This window comes from Coregonus clupeaformis, chromosome 15, assembly GCF_020615455.1.
Source record: "Coregonus clupeaformis isolate EN_2021a chromosome 15, ASM2061545v1, whole genome shotgun sequence".
In the NCBI taxonomy this organism is placed as follows: Eukaryota; Metazoa; Chordata; class Actinopteri; order Salmoniformes; family Salmonidae; genus Coregonus; species Coregonus clupeaformis.
This window is the reverse complement of record NC_059206.1, coordinates 6,574,893-6,592,831: the sequence shown is the minus strand read 5'-3', so window position 1 is coordinate 6,592,831 and position 17,939 is coordinate 6,574,893. Positions and strand designations below refer to the sequence as shown.

Genomic DNA, 17,939 nt, shown 5'->3' with positions numbered 1-17,939 from the left:
GGCACATCGACAGATTTTTCACCTAGTCGGCTCGGGGATTAGAACCAGCGACCTTTTGGTTACTGGCACAACGCTCTTAACCACTAAGCTACTCCTCAAATTATTTAAGGAGTGGGAATATATACAGTGCTGCTTGAAAGTATGTGAACCCTACAGGCTGGTCATTATTTTGCTATAAAATATTAAAATAAACATAAAATCCTTATCTAAAACCCAATTCGTAATAAAGACATTCCAAGTAAATGACAGAAACTAAAAAACATGATATATTTTCATTGTTTATTTAACAAAAGTGGTTTATTTAGCAGAAACTCAGATTTGATATGTGCAAAGTTATGTGAACCCCTTCAGTCAATAGCTTGTGGCACCTCCAGTAGCAGCGATGACTTGGACTAAACGTCTCCTATAGCCAGTAATCAGTCTCTGACATCTGTTTTGAGGGATTTCTGCCCACTTCTCCTTACAGAACTCAGCCAATTGAGTGAGGTTTGAGGGGTGTCTGGCATGAACTGCCTGTTTCAGGTCCTGCCACAGCATCCCGATTGGATTTAGGTCAGGTCTTTGATTTGGCCAATCCAAAACACAAATCTTCTTTCTCCTGAGCCATTCTTTGGTAGATTTGCTTGAATGCTTTGGGTCGTTGTCTTGTTGGAAGACCCATTTTCGGCCCAGCTTTAGCTCCTTGACTGATGGCCTGACGTTCTGTTCAAGAATCTCCTGGTACACCTCAGAATTCATGGTTCCCTTAATGATGTGGAGTCATCCAGGTCCAGAGGAGGAAAAGCAGCCCCAGATCTTGACATTCCCACCACCATGCTAGACTGTTAGGATAAGGTTATTTTGGTGGTAGGCAGTGTTGGGTTTTTGCCAAACATAGCGGTGTTAATTGTGACCAAAAAGTTCAATTTTGGACTCATCGGTCCAGAGAATGGACTTCCAGAAACCTTCAGGTTTGTCCAGGTGGTCTCTGGCAAAGTTATGACGGGCAGTTTGGTTCTTTTTTGACAGCAGAGGCTTCTTCCTAGCAACCCTCCCATGAATGGCATTTCGATTCAGTGTTCTTCTTATTGTTGAAGCATGCACAGTTACCTGAGATACAGCAAGGGAGGGCTGCAAATCTCTAGATGTTATGTTTGGGTTGGCTTTTACCAGATGTATTATTGTTCTTGTGGCTCATGGGGATATTTTGGAAGGGCGTCCACTTCTAGGCCGAGTTGCTGTCATGTTAAATGCTCTCCATTTGTAAATGATTTGCCTCACAGTGGACTAATGGAGCTAAAATCTTTTTGAGATGATTTTATAGCCTTTCCCAGACTGATGAGCTCTCACTACCCTCATCCTGATGTCCTCTGAGATGTCCTTTCCTCTCGGCATGGTGTGCTTTGCATTCAGCTGGATGAGTAACACCAAACTGATCAGGTTTCTTATCTCTATATATCAGAGTCCCGCCCAAACTCTTTCCTAAGGATCTCTCCTTTGATTGGTTCATTTGGTATCTAATTATTTACCCACCTGATTCTACTTACCTACTTGATTTAACCAATGCAACTTGGGGTTCACTTATTTTTGCACATGCACTAATTCCTTTTTAATTTTGTTTTTCTACTACACATATGATTTCCTCTACACCAGCATATGGTATTGGTAAATATAAAACTGTTATGTCAGATCAAAAAGACTGGTTCTGATTAAATGAAGATTTCATGGTAAAAACTGAACAAATCTGTACTTGCACAAGGGGTTCACATACTTTCAAGCAGCACTGTATCTATATACAGTACAAGTTAAAAGTTTGGACATACCTACTCATTCAAGGGTTTTCTTTATTTTTTTACTATTTTCTACATTGTAGAATAATAGTGAAGATATCAAAACTATTAACACATATGGAATCATGTAGTAACCAAAAAAGTGTTAAACAAATCAAAATATATTTTATATTTGAGATTCTTCAAAGTAGCCACCCTTTGCCTTGATGACAGCTTTGCACACTCTTGGCATTCTCTCAACCAGCTTCATGAGGTAGTCACCTGGAATGCTTTTCCAACAGTATTGAATGAGTTCCCACATATGCTGAGCACTTGTTGGCTGCTTTTCCTTCACTCTGCCGTCCAATTCATCTCAAACCATCTCAATTGGGTTGAGTTCGGGTGATTGCGGAGGCCAGGTCATCTGATGCAGCACTCCATCACTCTCCTTCTTGGTCAAATAGCCCTTACACAGCCTGGAGGTGTGTTTTGGGTCATTGTCCTGTTGAAAAACAAATGATAGTCACACTTTCCTAGTGTGAGTGGAAGCACCGTATTTAAAAAAAACTCTATGGACAGAAAATGTAGATGCATCCAGTAATTGTACTGTCATTCTGCCTCCTTGTTGTAATGTTGAGTTTCTGCTAAACGACACAAATTACAATATAACCCAAATGAGATAAATTATTTTTAAACGTCATTGGAAAAAGGCAATGCAACGATGTCGAGACAAGGTGGTCTCTCACAGCAACAAAACAGCTGGGGCATTCAATAGTGGTTTACTTGCCAACTACACAAATCCCTGATTAGTTTCTCTGTGTACCAACACCAATATTCAGACAGGTCCCCACAAGGAACAGTTTGGTGGGGACAATTTCAATCAACCATGTTTTGTGCAGACAATTTTAGTTTTTTTTAGATTAGGGGTGCCATTGTTGGATGTACCCATAAAGCATCTCAGTTCTAAGCACATTTCTTATGTATTATAATCCTACATTGTGGGGACTTTTAGAATCAAAATCAGAGTGCTGGGTTTCAGAAGTAAGAACATAAAAAGACCTTCAGACTGAGGTATGTACGGTGTGTGTGTGTGTGTGTGTGTATGTGAGTGTGTGTGTGTGTTTGTGTGTTTGTGCGTGTGCATGACTGCCCTCTTTGACGTGTAGAAGTGTATATGGTACACTATACTGTAGAAGTGTATATGGTACACTATACTGTAGAAGTGTATATGGTACACTATACTGATATAAACTAAGCGCAAACCAGATGGGATGGCGTATCACTGCAGAATGCTGTGGTAGCCATGCTGGTTAAGTGTGCCTTGAATTCTAAATAAATCACTGACAGTGTCACCAGCAAAGCAGCATCACACCTCCTGCTCCATGCTTCACGGTGGGAACCACACATGCAGAGATCATCCGTTCACCTACTCTGCGTCTCACAAAGACACGGCGGTTGTAACCAAAAATCTCACATTTGGACTCATCAGACCAAAGGACAGATTTCCACTGGTCTAACGTCCATTGCTTGTGTTTCTTGGCCCAAGCAAGTCTCTTCTTCTTATTGGTGTCCTTTAGTAGTGGTTTCTTTGCAGCAAATCGACCATGAAGGCCTGATTCACGCAGTCTCTTCTGAACAGTTGATGTTGAGATGTGTCTGTTACTTATTGGCAGACTAAATAGCCTTGGTTTCTCAAATGACTGCCTCGCCTGGTTCACCAACTACTTCTCAGATAGAGTTCAATGTGTCAAATCGGAGGGCCTGTTGTCTGGACCTATGGCAGTCTCTATGGGGGTGCCACAGGGTTCAATTCTTGGGACGACTCTTTTCTCTGTGTATATCAATGATGTCGCTCTTGCTGCTGGTGACTCTCAGATCCACCTCTACGCAGACGACACCATTTTGTATACATCTGGCCCTTCATTGGACACTGTGTTAACAAACCTCCAAACGAGCTTCAATGCCATACAACACTCCTTCAGTAGCCTCCAACTGCTCTTAAACACTAGTAAAACTAAATGCATGCTCTTCAACCGAACGCTGCTTGCACCCGCCCACCCGACTAGAATCACTACTCTCGACGGGTCTGACCTAGAGTATGTGGACAACTACAAATAGGTGTCTGGTTAGACTGTAAACTCTCCTTCCAGACTCACATTACGAATCTCCAATCCAAAGTTAAATCTAGAATCGGTTTCCTATTTCGCAACAAAGCCTCCTTCACTCATGCTGCCAAACATGCCCTTGTAAAACTGACTATCCTACCGATCCTTGACTTCGGCGATGTCATTTACAAAATAGCCTCCAACACTCTACTCAGCAAATTGGATGTAGTCTATCACAGTGCCATCCGTTTTGTCTCCAAAGCCCCATATACTACCCACCACTGTGACCTGTACGCTCTTGTTGGCTGGTCCTCACTACATATTCGTCGCCAAACCCACTGGCTCTATAAATCACTGCTAGGCAAATCCCCGCCTTATCTTAGCTCATTGGTCACCATAGCAACACCCACCCGTAGTATGCGCTCCAGCAGGTATATCTCACTGGTCATCCCCAAAGCCAACACCTCCTTTGGCCGCCATTCCTTCCAGTTCTCTGCTGCCAATGACTGGAACAAATTGCAAAAATCTCTGAAGCTGGAGACACTTATCTCCCTCACTAACTTTAAGCATCAGTTGTCAGAGCACCTTACCGATCACTGCACCTGTACACAGCCCATCTGAAATTAGCCCGCCCAACTACCTCATCCCTATATTGTTATTTATTTTGCTCATTTGTACCCCAGTATCTCTATTTGCACATCATCTCTTGCACATCTATCATTCCAGTGTTAATACTAATTGTAATTATTTTGCACTATAGCCTATTTATTGCCTTACCTCCATAACTTGCTACATTTGCACACACTGTATATATATATTTTTTCTGTTGTATTTTTGACTTTGTTTTGTTTTACCCCATATGTAACTCTGTGTTGTTGTTTTTATCGCACTGCTTTGCTTTATCTTGGCCAGGTCGCAGTTGTAAATGAGAACTTGTTCTCAACTGGCTTACCTGGTTAAATAAAGGTGAAAAAAAACACACACAAAAATAAATAAATAAAATAACTTGAACTCTGTGAAGCATTTATTTGGCCTGCAATCTGAGGTGCAGTTAATTGCCATAACTCTGGGTCTTCCTTTCCTGTGGCGGTCCTCATGAGAGCCAGTTTCATCATAGTGCTTGATGGTTTTTGCGACTGCACTTTAAGAAACTTTCAAAGTTCTTGAAATTTTCCGGATTGACTGACCTTCATGTCTTAAAGTAATGATGGACTGTCATTTCTCTTTGCTTATTTGAGCTGTTCTTGCCATAATATGGACTTGGTCTTTTACCAAATAGGGCTATCTTCTGTATTCCCCCTACCTTGTCACAACACAATTGGCTCAAAGCATTAAGAAGGAAAGAAATTCCACAAATTAACTTTTAACAAGGCCCGCCTGTTAATTTTACATTTACATTTACATTTTAGTCATTTAGCAGACGCTCTTATCCAGAGCGACTTACAGTTAGTGTACATTATTATTATTTTTTTTTAAATTCATACTGGCCCCCCGTGGGAATTGAACCCACAACCCTGCCGTTGCAAACGCCATGCTCTACCAACTGAGCTACATCCATGCCGACCATTCCCTCCCCTACCCTGGACGATGCTGGGCCAATTGTGCGCCGCCCCATGGGTCTCCCGGTCGCGGCCGGCTACGACAGAGCCTGGATTCGAACCAGGATCTCTATCAAATCAAATCAAATCAAATGTTATTGGCCACATGCGCCGAATACAACAGGTGCAGACATTACAGTGAAATGCTTACTTACAGCCCTTAACCAACAGTGCATTTATTTTTAACAAAAAAGTAAACATAAAACAACAACAAAAAAGGTGTTGAGAAAAAAAGAGCAGAAGTAAAATAAAATAACAGTAGGGAGGCTATATATACAGGGGGGTACCGGTGCAGAGTCAATGTGCGGGGGCACCGGCTAGTTGAGGTAGTTGAAGTAATATGTACATGTGGGTACATATTACTTCAACTAGTGGCACAGCTAGCACTGCAATGCAGTGCCTTAGACCACTGCATACCAGGTGCATGCAAATGCATACCAGGTGACTTCCTCATGAAGCTGGTTGAGAGAATGCCAAGCGTGTGCAAAGCTGTCAACAAGGCAAAGGGTGGCTACTATTATTCTACAATGTATAAAATAGTAAAAATAAAGAAAAACCCTTGAAAGAGTAGGTGTGGACACACAATAATATATATATATTTTTTTTAAATGTTAATACTTTTTTGTAGTTTGTGCGGATTAATATTATCTCTCCCTTCCCTGTAATGGAATTACTTTTCTTTGACACATTTTTCACCCCCGTCCAGTTGGTGGCGGCAATACAGCATTAAATTATGTAGTCTGCTGCAAAACCCCACCGAAGGAGAAGAAGCTGCGCAAAATCTCTGGATATATTTAAGCAATAAAGCATGAGGGGGTGTGGTATATGGCCAATATACCATGGATATTATTATGCACGACGCAATGCAGAATGCCTGGACACAGCCCTTAGCCGTGGTATATTGGCCATATACCACAAACCCCCGAAGTGCCTTATTGCTATTATAAACCGGTTACCAACGTATTTAGAACAGTAAATAGTACTTTTTTTCATACCCGTGGTAAACTGTCTGATATACCATGGCTTTCAGCCAATCAGCATTCAGGGCTCCAACCACCGAGTTTATAAAAATAAGTGTAGCACCTCAACTCATTATGTGAACATTAGTGAATCTACACAGCACCTTGCTCAGGTGTATCCCCTCGAACATGAGATTACATTTGACTCCCTTTAATATTGGTTCTTGAAGAATTTAACTCAACATTTTCAGTCCTGTCTTACCCTAGTAATAACCAAATTCATAGGCTACGGTTGTTTTACTCCACTTTTCATGTTATGGTTGTCACTTAAATCTTTTGATTGTTGGTCTAGGTCCTTGCATCCATAGACCTATATTTCTGTCTATCAGTGCATTTGAGAGAATCAGTTTGGATTACAAGATGATCTGTAGATCAGTGATTCTGCACAGTCAGACTGTAATGTAGTTGATCTCAAAACACAATATATGAATTTGAGAGTGGTAACTTATGCTACATTTTCCCAACAGCCCCAACCCTCAACTTCACAGCCAACCAGAGGAAACGCATCCATTGAACTACAGGAATCATAGAGATAAATGGAGGACTCATCTTTGTATCTGTGCCATTATACTGTAGCGTCTGTGACAGCATAGGTAGCACCATTGAGGCAATCTCCATTTTGAAGTAGTACATTTTCTTCTTCACGATTGGCTGATCCCTACTGATGACCCCGTTGGACATGACTCCAACATGGTCACCAGGAGGGATCAGACAATTAAGTTGGAAAGGCATCAGCATGCTTCAGGTAAGCTGGCGCCTAGCCAAACTCGGCTAGCCGAACCGAACGAGTGTGCTCGCATACTGCCTTAAAAGACCTTCGCTTAAAAAACAAGAAAGAAGTGTCAATAGTACTGTTTTTCCATTTTGAGACACCATCGTCAGTATACACTTCCTCAAAATAGTCTCACCGAAGTCAAAAACCCTCACCGAAGTCCAAAACGACCAAAAAGTCACAAAATGTCATCATAATAAATGCACAAACTCTTCCGAATCCGGCTGGGAAGCATTAGGACACCTTCAGTCCCACCCAGTTGACTACATTAAAATGGTGGAAGCCCTCAATGGCGCTGCCCATGCTAACATAGCTTTTTGGCCACTAGAGGCCTCTATCATTCTCTATGAGACGAATATAAGTGGCAGAAAGGCCAATGGACTGAAACAAAAAATCACAATTTTTTCCGAAATGTATTGAGTTTGATAAGTTGAATAAAATATAATGACAAAGGTGTACCGTACTACTTTTTTTTGGCATTTATATTTTATTTACAATAATTGTCTAGGTTTCAGGGCAGTACACTTATTTTGAAGGATTTTTAAAATATTTGACCCGGAAGTGACGGTTAGTGCTGCTGGCTTCACGTAGGTGAAAATGAATCTGACAACAACACTATCGCGTGTCAAATTAGTTAGCTAGATACTTGGTTGAAAAGTAATGACTGTGTAACACTGGCAGATAATATTATCTAGACAAATTACAATCAAAACACCGTTAGCTTGTCTCATCTGCGTAGACTGTGGCTGCTTGCAAGTAGCTAGCAAGAGCACCGACAGAGCAAGTACGCTGTACTACGCTCGAATCAACTCAACAACAGCGCCGTGGAGGACTAGCTCGCTAGCTACTGTTTCCTCCAGCGAAGTGGCTCCGATGGCGAAAAACACTCTTTCGTCGCGATTCAGGAAACTCGACATAGATGAATTTGATGAGAACAAATTCGTGGATGATCACGATGAGGCTGTCGATAATCAAGGACCGGACGCCGCGGAGATAGACAACCTCATCAGGCAATATCCTTTACGTTCATGCGCATGCCCCCCATGTTAACTAGCACATTTAGCTAACAGATAGCCTCGGCGATTTGATGTGATTTTGTTTTTAATCCAAAACCCAAATGCTCAACATAGCTTTTGTGTTCGTGCTGACAAATGTATCTTGCTAGCTAGCTTAGTTGATGTTGTGTAAATATGTATGTTTAGGTTGTTAACTAGCTAGCCAATGGAGGATATATCTGGCTGAACAGTCCTTAGCTCTGGTCCAGACCAGGGCGCCCTCCAGAGCTACCTAAACCCGAGACTCTTGGATGTCTTAGCTATTTGCTAACTAACAGTTAGCTAGGTAGTTATGTCTAAACATAGTTGGCTATAACTAGCATGCAAAGCACACACAGTTGCTCCAGTATCGATTAGGGAAATCACTGTGCCATTTGATTTGGGTGAGGCAGGAGTTTCAGAGTGTCAGTTGGGTCAACATGGTCCCTTTAATAAGGGCCTTATGTCGAGGTATGTTTATTTCGAGTGAGCCACATTCAGGGCAGTGACACCAGGTCAGGATTAGCTTGAAGCCAGTAAAATATATATTTTTCCCCCCACGTTATAAGGTGGTATAGCTATCTATCTCTCTGCGCTTGATCCTCTGCGTCATTCTGCTCCATTTGAGAGGAATCATTTGGGAATATGGTTGGTCTGGCTGTTTATGATCGGACACCTCTATGGCTGCGTTTACACAGGCAGCCCAACTGATATTTTGACCAATTAGATAAGCTCTGAAAAAGATCTGACGTGATTGGTCAAAAGACCAATTCCTGGAAGAATATCAGAATTGGGCTGGCTGTGTAACCGCAGCCTAAGGTCTCAAGAAAGAGATCTCACATTGGATGCTGGCATCAAAACCCTCCCTGATATCGGTCTGTTTCTGTTGGTCGAAAAACATTTGAGATGCATTATGTGTTCCTGCCCCTTAAACCTATTTAGGATATGACAATAGGAAGTATTACATTCCTTAACCGACTAATGCACAGGAGACATGATGACAGCTTTTCACATTGCTCTCCGGAACCCTCCTGTCAACTCTAAGAATCCAGCAATAAAGGTAATGGGCCAAGATGTGAATCAAATCTGAAATTGTACTCTTGCATCATGTAACTTTGTGGGAAGCTCCTTTTGTCAATATTGACATTGGTTTAGAATGCTAGTGTAACAGAGTTAAGAACGTACCGTAAGCCCACTCCACAGCTAGCTTGAAATGTCGCGGATGGAGCCATCCAATTGGTACCTTTTGGGTGGCTCAAACCATTGGAATGTTGTCAAGGAGGGCGGTCACGCGTGTTAGCAAAGCAGAGGTCCCGAGTTCAAGCCAGGCATGAGCCGAATCTGGTGCAAGTGGTACTCGCCAACAAGCAACGTCGTAACACTAGCTCATGGCAGGAGGCTTAGCAAGCATCCAAAAAATGTTGCCTGCCTCTCATGGGAATCTGCACTGATGTAAATAACTTTCGTAAACATGCTCTCTCTCTCTTGCTGTCTTGCAGGAAAGGGCTCTGGCAATAGTGCTGAGAGTGTTGACGTCATTCAAGTCCGGCGATATTGAGCCAGCCGTCAAGTCGCTTGACAGAAGTGGGGTGGACCTGCTTATGAAGTACATATATAGAGGCTTCGAGAAGCCCTCTGACAATAGCAGTGCCATTCTCCTACAGTGGCATGAAAAGGTGTGAAAGCGCTATCTGAACTTGCGAACTTTAAACTCTAAGCCACCTAGTACAGGGATGGGCAACTGGTGGCACCCCCTTTGAAGGCCCTCAGATCTTAAAATAAAAAACTTTTTTTTTTATGGGGGAAACTTAGTCGGGGTCTCAATTTACTGTGGCAAGTTGGAATAGTAAAATACACAAGGTGCAATTTTGAAATTTGGTTGTGCATCAGCAGTTTTTTACTGATAGTCACTCAATTAGCCCATGTCAGCAAAACATCTTTGGATTGGTAAATTAGTCTAGCGGCCAGCTATTTTGGTTGAATTACTGTCCGGGGAGCCCCCATTGATTTTGTTAGTCAGTCTCACTTATATTAAAAACGGTAAACATTTCTCTCCACTGTATAGCAAAATGTGTAGAATTGCAGGAAATGTGCTATAAAACAGCACATTTTCCTCTCCGTCCCATGACGAAATTAGTAGAATTACATGAAATGTGTAATATTGCTAAATTGTCTCTCCGCTCCATGGCAATTTGTAGAGTTGCAGCAAACTTGCTTTAAAACAAAATTTTCTCTATGTGTAGAATTGCACGAAATTAACTCTAAAACTTAAATTTCTCTCAGCTGTCAAGAGGGGGGCTGCTAAAATGTTTTGCTCACAATGTGGTGGTGGTGGGGGGGGTATGCACATGGGTACGCAGACCTGCGAGCAACTGCGGCCCCTCATGATGAATTCAGATGTGACCCCCACCCCCATCAAAATTGCCCATCCCTGACCTAATGTATCATGTGTGTATGATGTTTGTTCATTTGGCTCTTCCCCTCTGTCTTCACTCAGGCTTTCGCAGTTGGGGGCTTAGGGTCAATCGTTCGAGTTCTGACGGCCCGAAAGACAGTTTGAGGGGATGTGCTTTATCATCACGTGGAGCATCTCCCGCATGACCACTGGCAAGAGGAGTGACTGCCTTCTGTATAAGGGATAGTAGCTTATAATTACAATACATTTCTTCCTGAAGATAAAAACCCTTACACTACATAAGTTAAAGACAAAAAAAAAAACAGACAAAAAAAGGAAACATTATTTTCTGTTAGAAAATATTTAGCTGTAACTAAAGGAAATTATATGTATAGGATTATCATTTGTACCCAATCACAAGTTTGTCATTCTTTCACCATTGCATTTCTGTTCTAATACTATTCATAAGCATCAGCATTTGTTTCTTTGAGGGTGGGGGAAGGAAAAGACAGATACACCAATAACGAGACATGAACATGGCAGGTAAAAGGGTGTGCATCAAGTGTTACTTGGTACCAACTGTACCTTTATACCAGTGTGTGTGTTGTGTGACACATTGAGTGTGCTTGCGAGTGTATGTCCTTTGGCTCACAGTGTTGAATATTTAGATTTAAGTTTGTCTCATTGTCATTTTTGTACAGACAAAGTACATTTAATATAAAGAGATTGAGATTCATTGAATTCAATTAATTGGTGGGTGGGGGATATTGAATAATGGGGTATTTCATTGTAAAGTGCCTGCTGCAATAAAACTCATGGATCATCTTAACTGGGAACAAGTGTCCTTGTCATTTGCCCTCTAGTCTAGTATATTCTGCAGGTTGGTAGTGAATTTGGCTGTGGAACCTGTATTCCTGTTCAGATTGAACACAATGTGTGACAAACTGCTAGCTCCATCTCCACACTAGGAACTCATCTTCTTGTGAATCTACAAACTTCAGTTCCAGAGAAAAACACCACTCATCCAAATAGTATATTATTTTTTCGTTTTTAACACATTTTAATTAGATGAGCTATGCAAGCACAAAGTGGATATTTTCAGTAACCCCGTCCTATGCACTTGTAGAGAGCCGTGAGGATTGCAATATGGAGAAAATTCCATTTGGTCTATCATAAGGTAAAGTGGAGCTATGTGGTAACAAGTACGTAGGGGTCAATTTGGTTTTGGATGTTTGCTCGACAATACCCTTGGTAAGTGCTAAATCATGTACATTTGTATTTTTTGTGAACTATCGATTTAAGAAGGCTATACCTATCAGGAGGCAAGGTTGAATTTATAAAAATTATAAAGCAGTGTTGGCGGCAGTAAACAAAGTTAATTTTCGATTGGGCCGACATGCAGCGTTTACCGTGAATGCAGTCTCCACTGACATGGGAACTTTACCTTTCAATTTAAAATCACACAGAACTTCCGCGATATGGATTGAATAGAGCCCTAAATCAAATGAATGAAAACTGCCTACCCGCTATGCTTAACCAGAAATGTTAAGCTCCAAATGACGTTTCTTCGTACAGGGTTTTAAACAAGTACACCTTACAGCCACCCAGGGAATCAACCAATACCCCACAAGCTAGGGGTGTCTAATTGTAAGACAACCATCACTGACACAGATATCAGTCCATAAACCCCTTCGATAAATCAGATTACTGAAGACCATTAAAAAAGGGACCATTGTCACACAGTAAGGACTTTTATATTTCGTTTTTCGTTCCTGAAATATTTGTTTTTCGTTTTGAGAGCAAGAAGAAACAGGTACAATTCATAGTATGCTAATAAGTGAGGGACATTGATTTTGGTTAGAAAAATATCCCTTTAACTACTACACTCCCATGCCCTGGAACACATTGCAAAAATCTGTTAAAATTGGAGTGGTGTGTCTGTAAATGAATTCAGCAACATTGTTAATGTCTTCAGTCCAAAGGCATCTCTTCATATCTTGCCTATGCCTACTGTATTGTTGATTTTGTGTGTGAAATAAATGTTTGAGTGATGCTTTTGTGACAAGTCACATTTTTAACAGAGAAGAGTCAAAGGAATCACCTATTTAAAAAAGGATATATAAATAAAATAGATTTAAACAATATATTCTGTCAGAAGATTATTCAATAAAGACAATACATTTCACACAAACTGAAACAAAACAGTCAAACTTTTAATTTTTCTTAAAGAGCATTCAAAAAAGCTTGCATGTTTTGGTATTTTAGTCAACTTGTTTTTCCTTCATACTTCACAATAACATCAAATATAATTGGCAACAAATGGGACAGAACCGTTTAAAGGACATAAACAAAAGAATGCCAAATAATGTTTAACTAGCATCTCTAGAAACCCTTAACTTATAAAGAAAGAGTATTCCGACCAATATCTCACTTTGAAATCGTTCCCTCCCACAACAGTAGGAACCGGTAGAAAGAACACCCTTACTCTCAAAGTAACATTTTAGATTTAGGCCCAAGAAATTAATTTAGGTTCATATTTAAATATATTTTTGTTCCATATCATTGTGTTACTCGTCTAGGGCTTATCCAATGGTGCGAAACGTTCAGAGCATTGCAGATAGAAATATATTGCACAGAATTGACATGACTTTCAAATAATAGGTAAGTAATTTATAGAATGGACATTCCTTTGTTTCTCAACGTTCCACCTTATTAGGGCTTCAACTACATGCCAACAGGGGAAAGAGGACAGTCACATCCTGTCACGATTTACAAGTTTACCGGTATTATAACATAAATAAATGGTGTCTAGGGCTTTGTCATTATGCATAAATATCATATGTACTTTACATGTACTGTACTATCCTCACTAGTAAGACCTATTTTGGGATGGGGATACACAGTAAAGGGGTTGCTTCACTTAAGTTTGCACAGGAAGCGTTGACACTTTTCTGTAAGAATATGAGTGCTTTTTGTTCCCCTCTTGCTCCTAACTACAATGCACAATAACACACTACATGGAGGAGAGTAAAGTCACCACGAGATTAAAACGGGCTGTAAACAAAGGCCCAAAGACAAAGCAGGAAAACGTGTCCCGAAATGGTTTTACTGCATACAATTCACAGTGTTATGATATGACACGGTCACAATGCATCAATCAGGTGAATCAGGTTTAGTTAAGTATGGGTGTTTGGGCTTTTCCTCTTCCCTTGAGGATTTTGTCATGTTTGTAAATTCATGAATCAGGGATAGTCCAAGAAGACATGGGTGATATGCTCAACTGGACAGTAATTCTTCATGGCCTTCCCCTGACAGTTTATCAGTCAACTTGTATTGGCAGTGATAACTCTTATGGGAATTGGAGTTGTCCATAAAAATGGAGGCAATTAAAAATTGGATTGTGATGCCGGGTCCATGATGTGCTTGAAGAAAAAGAAAAGAAAAAATAAACTGGATAAAACCAAAAGGCAGTTTGAATGAAACAGTCCACAGAGGCTTTGTAGATATACATTTCTATGAAAGTGGGTCCCTTAAGTGAAGAGAATATGAGCTACGGTAGTGTAGCTTGTTGCGCTAGTTTGTGCTTCCCAGTGAGCTAGGCTGCTTGTCTTGTGTGATCTGGATGATCATGCATGGATGATCATGCCCTGTGCTGCCATCCCAAACATGGACAGACATGCATGCTCTAATGAAAGAACATAGATAATATCATATATCACAACAATTAATGTTTTTACAAAAAATATGGACAGTGTTCTTGTCCACTGTCATTGACAAAAAACATCAAATATCTAAATGTGTATTACAATGATCGTGGGGTGGCGTAGGGAATAATGGATTGGATGGTCTCTGGCATGCCTTTTTACCAACAGCATGACAAAGAAGATTAGGTCATAATTCAATACAGTAAAGTGCAAGGCTACTATTGTTTTTTATCATCATTATTAATCATATTATCATTGTCAACAAATAAACAAAATATTATTATAATTGCCATGGGGAGTAGTATTTCCCATGTTGAAATGGTCCACTTTTGTTTGTTTCAATGTTACAATTGGGAGAACCGTGTCAGTTTCCCCAACTCTCTCCATATCCTTGGAATGTATGCTGGCTGAATTTGACCAAAACAACTGATGGGGGGTGGGGGTGGGGACAATGTGCAGTTCATTCATTAAATTGCTATGCCAACTGCATATATTTTTCACAGCTTCTACAATTAACTATTCGACATACGTACTAAAGACAAAACATCTCTCTGTATCACATACGGTTATTTTCAATTATACATAAATATACATTTAAAATTGTGATTTTCTTACTTTTGAAATTCATTTTTTTCTCTCTCAGTAAATACAAAAAACAAAATTGTTTGGCTATTTTTGTTCATCACCACACACATACTTAAAACTGGTTGCCAGGAGTCCGTTTCAGCACTAGCCGGTTCCATTGCTTCAAGCCCCCATCAATAAAAGGAAATTAGAAGATGCTTGCTGCCATGCAGAGCACTCGCTAGACGGCTAACGCTGGAACTGACCTGCAATCAGACTAACATGAACTCGACAGAGTAAACTCTATGGACAATAATACTGATAAGACATGCAAAGAAAGAGAGAAACAGCAGCATGAACTCTCTCCAGTAAACCATCATGCGTAAGACAGAGGAATGCCATTATGGGGGCTTAGTTATAATGAATGACACAGGGCCTCTAAAAGTCCTACATTTCCCAGAAACCAACCGTTTTTGAATCAGGAGGGGTGAATCTCAGAATCTCCCCCCTTTACCTACTTTCCTTCATCCCCACTGGTCTGAAAGAACTGGTCAGGAGAAAGCCGGTAAAGAAGAGGATACACTTAAGACTAGAATTGCCATGGGATGCAACCCCCAAAACATATAGGCTACAGCATGGAGAAAGAGGCCTTTTCCAACCCTGCAATGTCTCAAAAGATATGCTGCCAACGATATGCTGCCAATCAAGGTCAAAGAAAAATCTTTTAAAAGATCCACCCCAGAAGGAGTGTTACCCTGGTTTCTGAAGTAATTTCTTTGAAAAAGCAGAAGATTGGGAGAGATGTCTATTTATCTATTTTGATTAGCCTGTGAGGGGCTGGGTAGCTGTGTACCTGCAGGGTGCTTAAACATATACCCGTGTTAAACACAGTCCGAAAACTTTCTCTGATACAAGGAGTAAAAGACAGTGAAAATAGATTAGCGACCACCCGCTTGCTCAGTCACTGCACTAAATGAGCTGACATGTTTGCAGATCATTCAGAGCCGCCGACTACGCCACCCTATGTTAGTACCTAGAGGGTAGGAGCTGGTACCTAAAGGGTCGGAGCTGGTGCCTAGAGGGTAGGGGCAAGGGGTTGTTTCTGAACAGGGCTAAACTGTTCATGAGGGTCTGCATAGGCACTCTGTTACTTTACCCCTCCAGGCCTCAGTTATACAGAACAGACTAATGAAACAAAACTAAAAAAAGCAACTTCCAGGCAATTACGTTAGAATTAGATATGTGTTAAAACCAGCAGATCTAGTCGGGTAAACAAACATGCAGAGTAGTCTCACTCTAAACCCTACATCCAGTCAACTTGGCCAACACATCTACCCACGCACAGAAGATGAGACATCCCTGCAGCTTGCATTGAAGTCCATTTGCAGTCCATCTATAACCCATTGCAGGCAGTGCTGTTGCAAAACTATGTTAATTTCTTTTCTGTCTTTTTAAGTGTAAAAGCCCTCAATAGCTTCATATGTCCTCCTGCCGCCCTCAGACTAAAATAGCTGCACCATGTGTTCATTTGAGTGCTTTTTTATGAGTAACAACACGGAAGTACATGCTCATCTCATGTGGATATAAGTAGCTAGGTGACTTGTTCATGTTTGCATTGTACATAGTTGACTTCCACAAGTAGCTGTATGAATGTATTCAAAATAAATATAGCCGATAGGGTAAAAAAGTAGATAAGGTGGGGAAAATAAGGGGGTCTTGGGTTAAAAAGAAACGGACACTATTGCAGTGTGTTCAACCAGTAACTTCATTACCTCTGAAAGATGAGGACTCTCCCTTGTGCGAGTGTGTATAGCGGTGGTCTGCGTGTCTGTGGTTGGTCTGTGTTTGTATAGTTGTGGTGACTAGCTGGGCAGCTGAAGGTCAGTAGTTCACGTCCAGCGTTCCGTCCCAAAAGAGGCTCCGCACATCCAACATGGCAGCCAGCTCCAGAACATGCTTCTGCAGGAGGCTGCTCTCCACCGTGTCCTGTTTGGGTAGCTGAGGGTACGATTCCGGGAAGCTCCTGGACTCCTGCAAAAGGCAGACAGAGAGAGAAGGGACATTACATTTTAGCCCCTAATTACCGTAACTGCCGTGAATAACTATGGGAGATGTAACTAAGTATCAAGGGCACAATAAAACTGATTTACCCGGAAGAGCTTGTGCAGTCTCAGTGTAGCCGAGCAGAACACAAAGCGGATCAGTAACAATCGGAGGAACTCATCACCGTAGAACTGTAGAAAAGCTTGGTCTGTGAAGGAGAAATTCCACCGTTATGGTTGTGACATTTGCACTTAAAATGACAAAACGTCTAAAAAATTGCCACAAAAATAAACATACCTATAGCTTGTGAGCGTGTAATCATCTGGCCGATGTCACGGTACACCTTGTATAGAAACTCCTCTGCCTTCTCCCACAATCCTTGGCGTAGGCTGCTCAGGCCACACACTGACAGGAAGGCCAGAAGGGGGCAGTAAAGGAAGAGTGTGAAGAGGCTGCCACGCTGGGACTGGTCTGAGAGAAGAAGGAGACCAGGTTGAGATGCATTCATAGAACAGTTTCTCAGAACACCCACAAAAACGTCTCATCTCACGTGGCTTATTCTGCCCACAAATTTCTAAACCAAATCAATAAAATGAATTAAAATAATAGCAGAATCCAATGGAAAACAATCTGCCACATAAGTAGGTCTAAACGAGTACAATGGCTGGTATTAATAGGCCAACGCATTTGAGAATGAACTGACAAGCTCTAAGAGCTATTTTCTAGAATAGTTAAGAGTTTGCACAGTGTAATTGCCGACTTCAACAATGAAAGTAATTGACAGTTGCCTGTAACGCGCTAATTAAGAGGAGTACATAGGCATAAAAAGCTGTAATAATAGTGACAAACTAACCTTGCATGCTCTTTGGATAGACTGTGGGAGATAGCAGGCACACCAGCGGCTGACCAAAGAGATTGGTGAAATTCTACATGGAGATACAAGAATGCATTAATATT

General features: G+C 41.1%; 2 protein-coding genes across 4 annotated transcripts in view; one reads left to right on the top strand and one right to left on the bottom strand.

Moving 5' to 3' along the window:
• The first annotated feature begins 7,809 nt into the window (after window positions 1-7,809).
• LOC121582053 (actin-related protein 2/3 complex subunit 5-like protein) lies at window positions 7,810-11,500 on the top strand. The gene is made up of 4 exons (XM_041897570.2): window positions 7,810-8,255; window positions 9,264-9,336; window positions 9,776-9,952; window positions 10,774-11,500. The coding sequence occupies exons 1-4, from the start codon at window positions 8,116-8,118 to the stop codon at window positions 10,834-10,836; spliced, it is 453 nt and encodes a 150-aa protein (XP_041753504.1). The 5' UTR covers window positions 7,810-8,115; the 3' UTR covers window positions 10,837-11,500.
• Window positions 11,501-12,863: 1,363 nt separating this feature from the next.
• Window positions 12,864-17,939, bottom strand: part of scai (suppressor of cancer cell invasion) — a 46,958-nt gene continuing 41,882 nt past the window's right edge. For all 3 annotated transcript variants that reach the window (XM_041897567.2, XM_041897569.2, XM_041897568.2), the window contains exons 15-18: window positions 17,836-17,908; window positions 17,280-17,453; window positions 17,090-17,190; window positions 12,864-16,970 (exon numbers count right to left, since the gene is read on the bottom strand). In XM_041897567.2, the coding sequence (XP_041753501.1) occupies window positions 16,821-16,970; window positions 17,090-17,190; window positions 17,280-17,453; window positions 17,836-17,908 (498 nt within the window). In that variant the 3' untranslated portion in view covers window positions 12,864-16,820. The remainder of the gene's footprint in view (window positions 16,971-17,089; window positions 17,191-17,279; window positions 17,454-17,835; window positions 17,909-17,939) is intronic.

Excerpts from the sequence above, each read along its gene's own strand:
- LOC121582053 (XM_041897570.2), top strand. The coding sequence starts at position 8,116 with ATGGCGAAAAACACTCTTTCGTCGCGATTCAGGAAACTCGACATAGAT. Across the intron at positions 8,256-9,263 it reads ATAGACAACCTCATCAGGCA|AGGAGACATGATGACAGCTT; the intron begins ATATCCTTTACG and ends CGACTAATGCAC. Across the intron at positions 9,953-10,773 it reads TCCTACAGTGGCATGAAAAG|GCTTTCGCAGTTGGGGGCTT; the intron begins GTGTGAAAGCGC and ends GTCTTCACTCAG.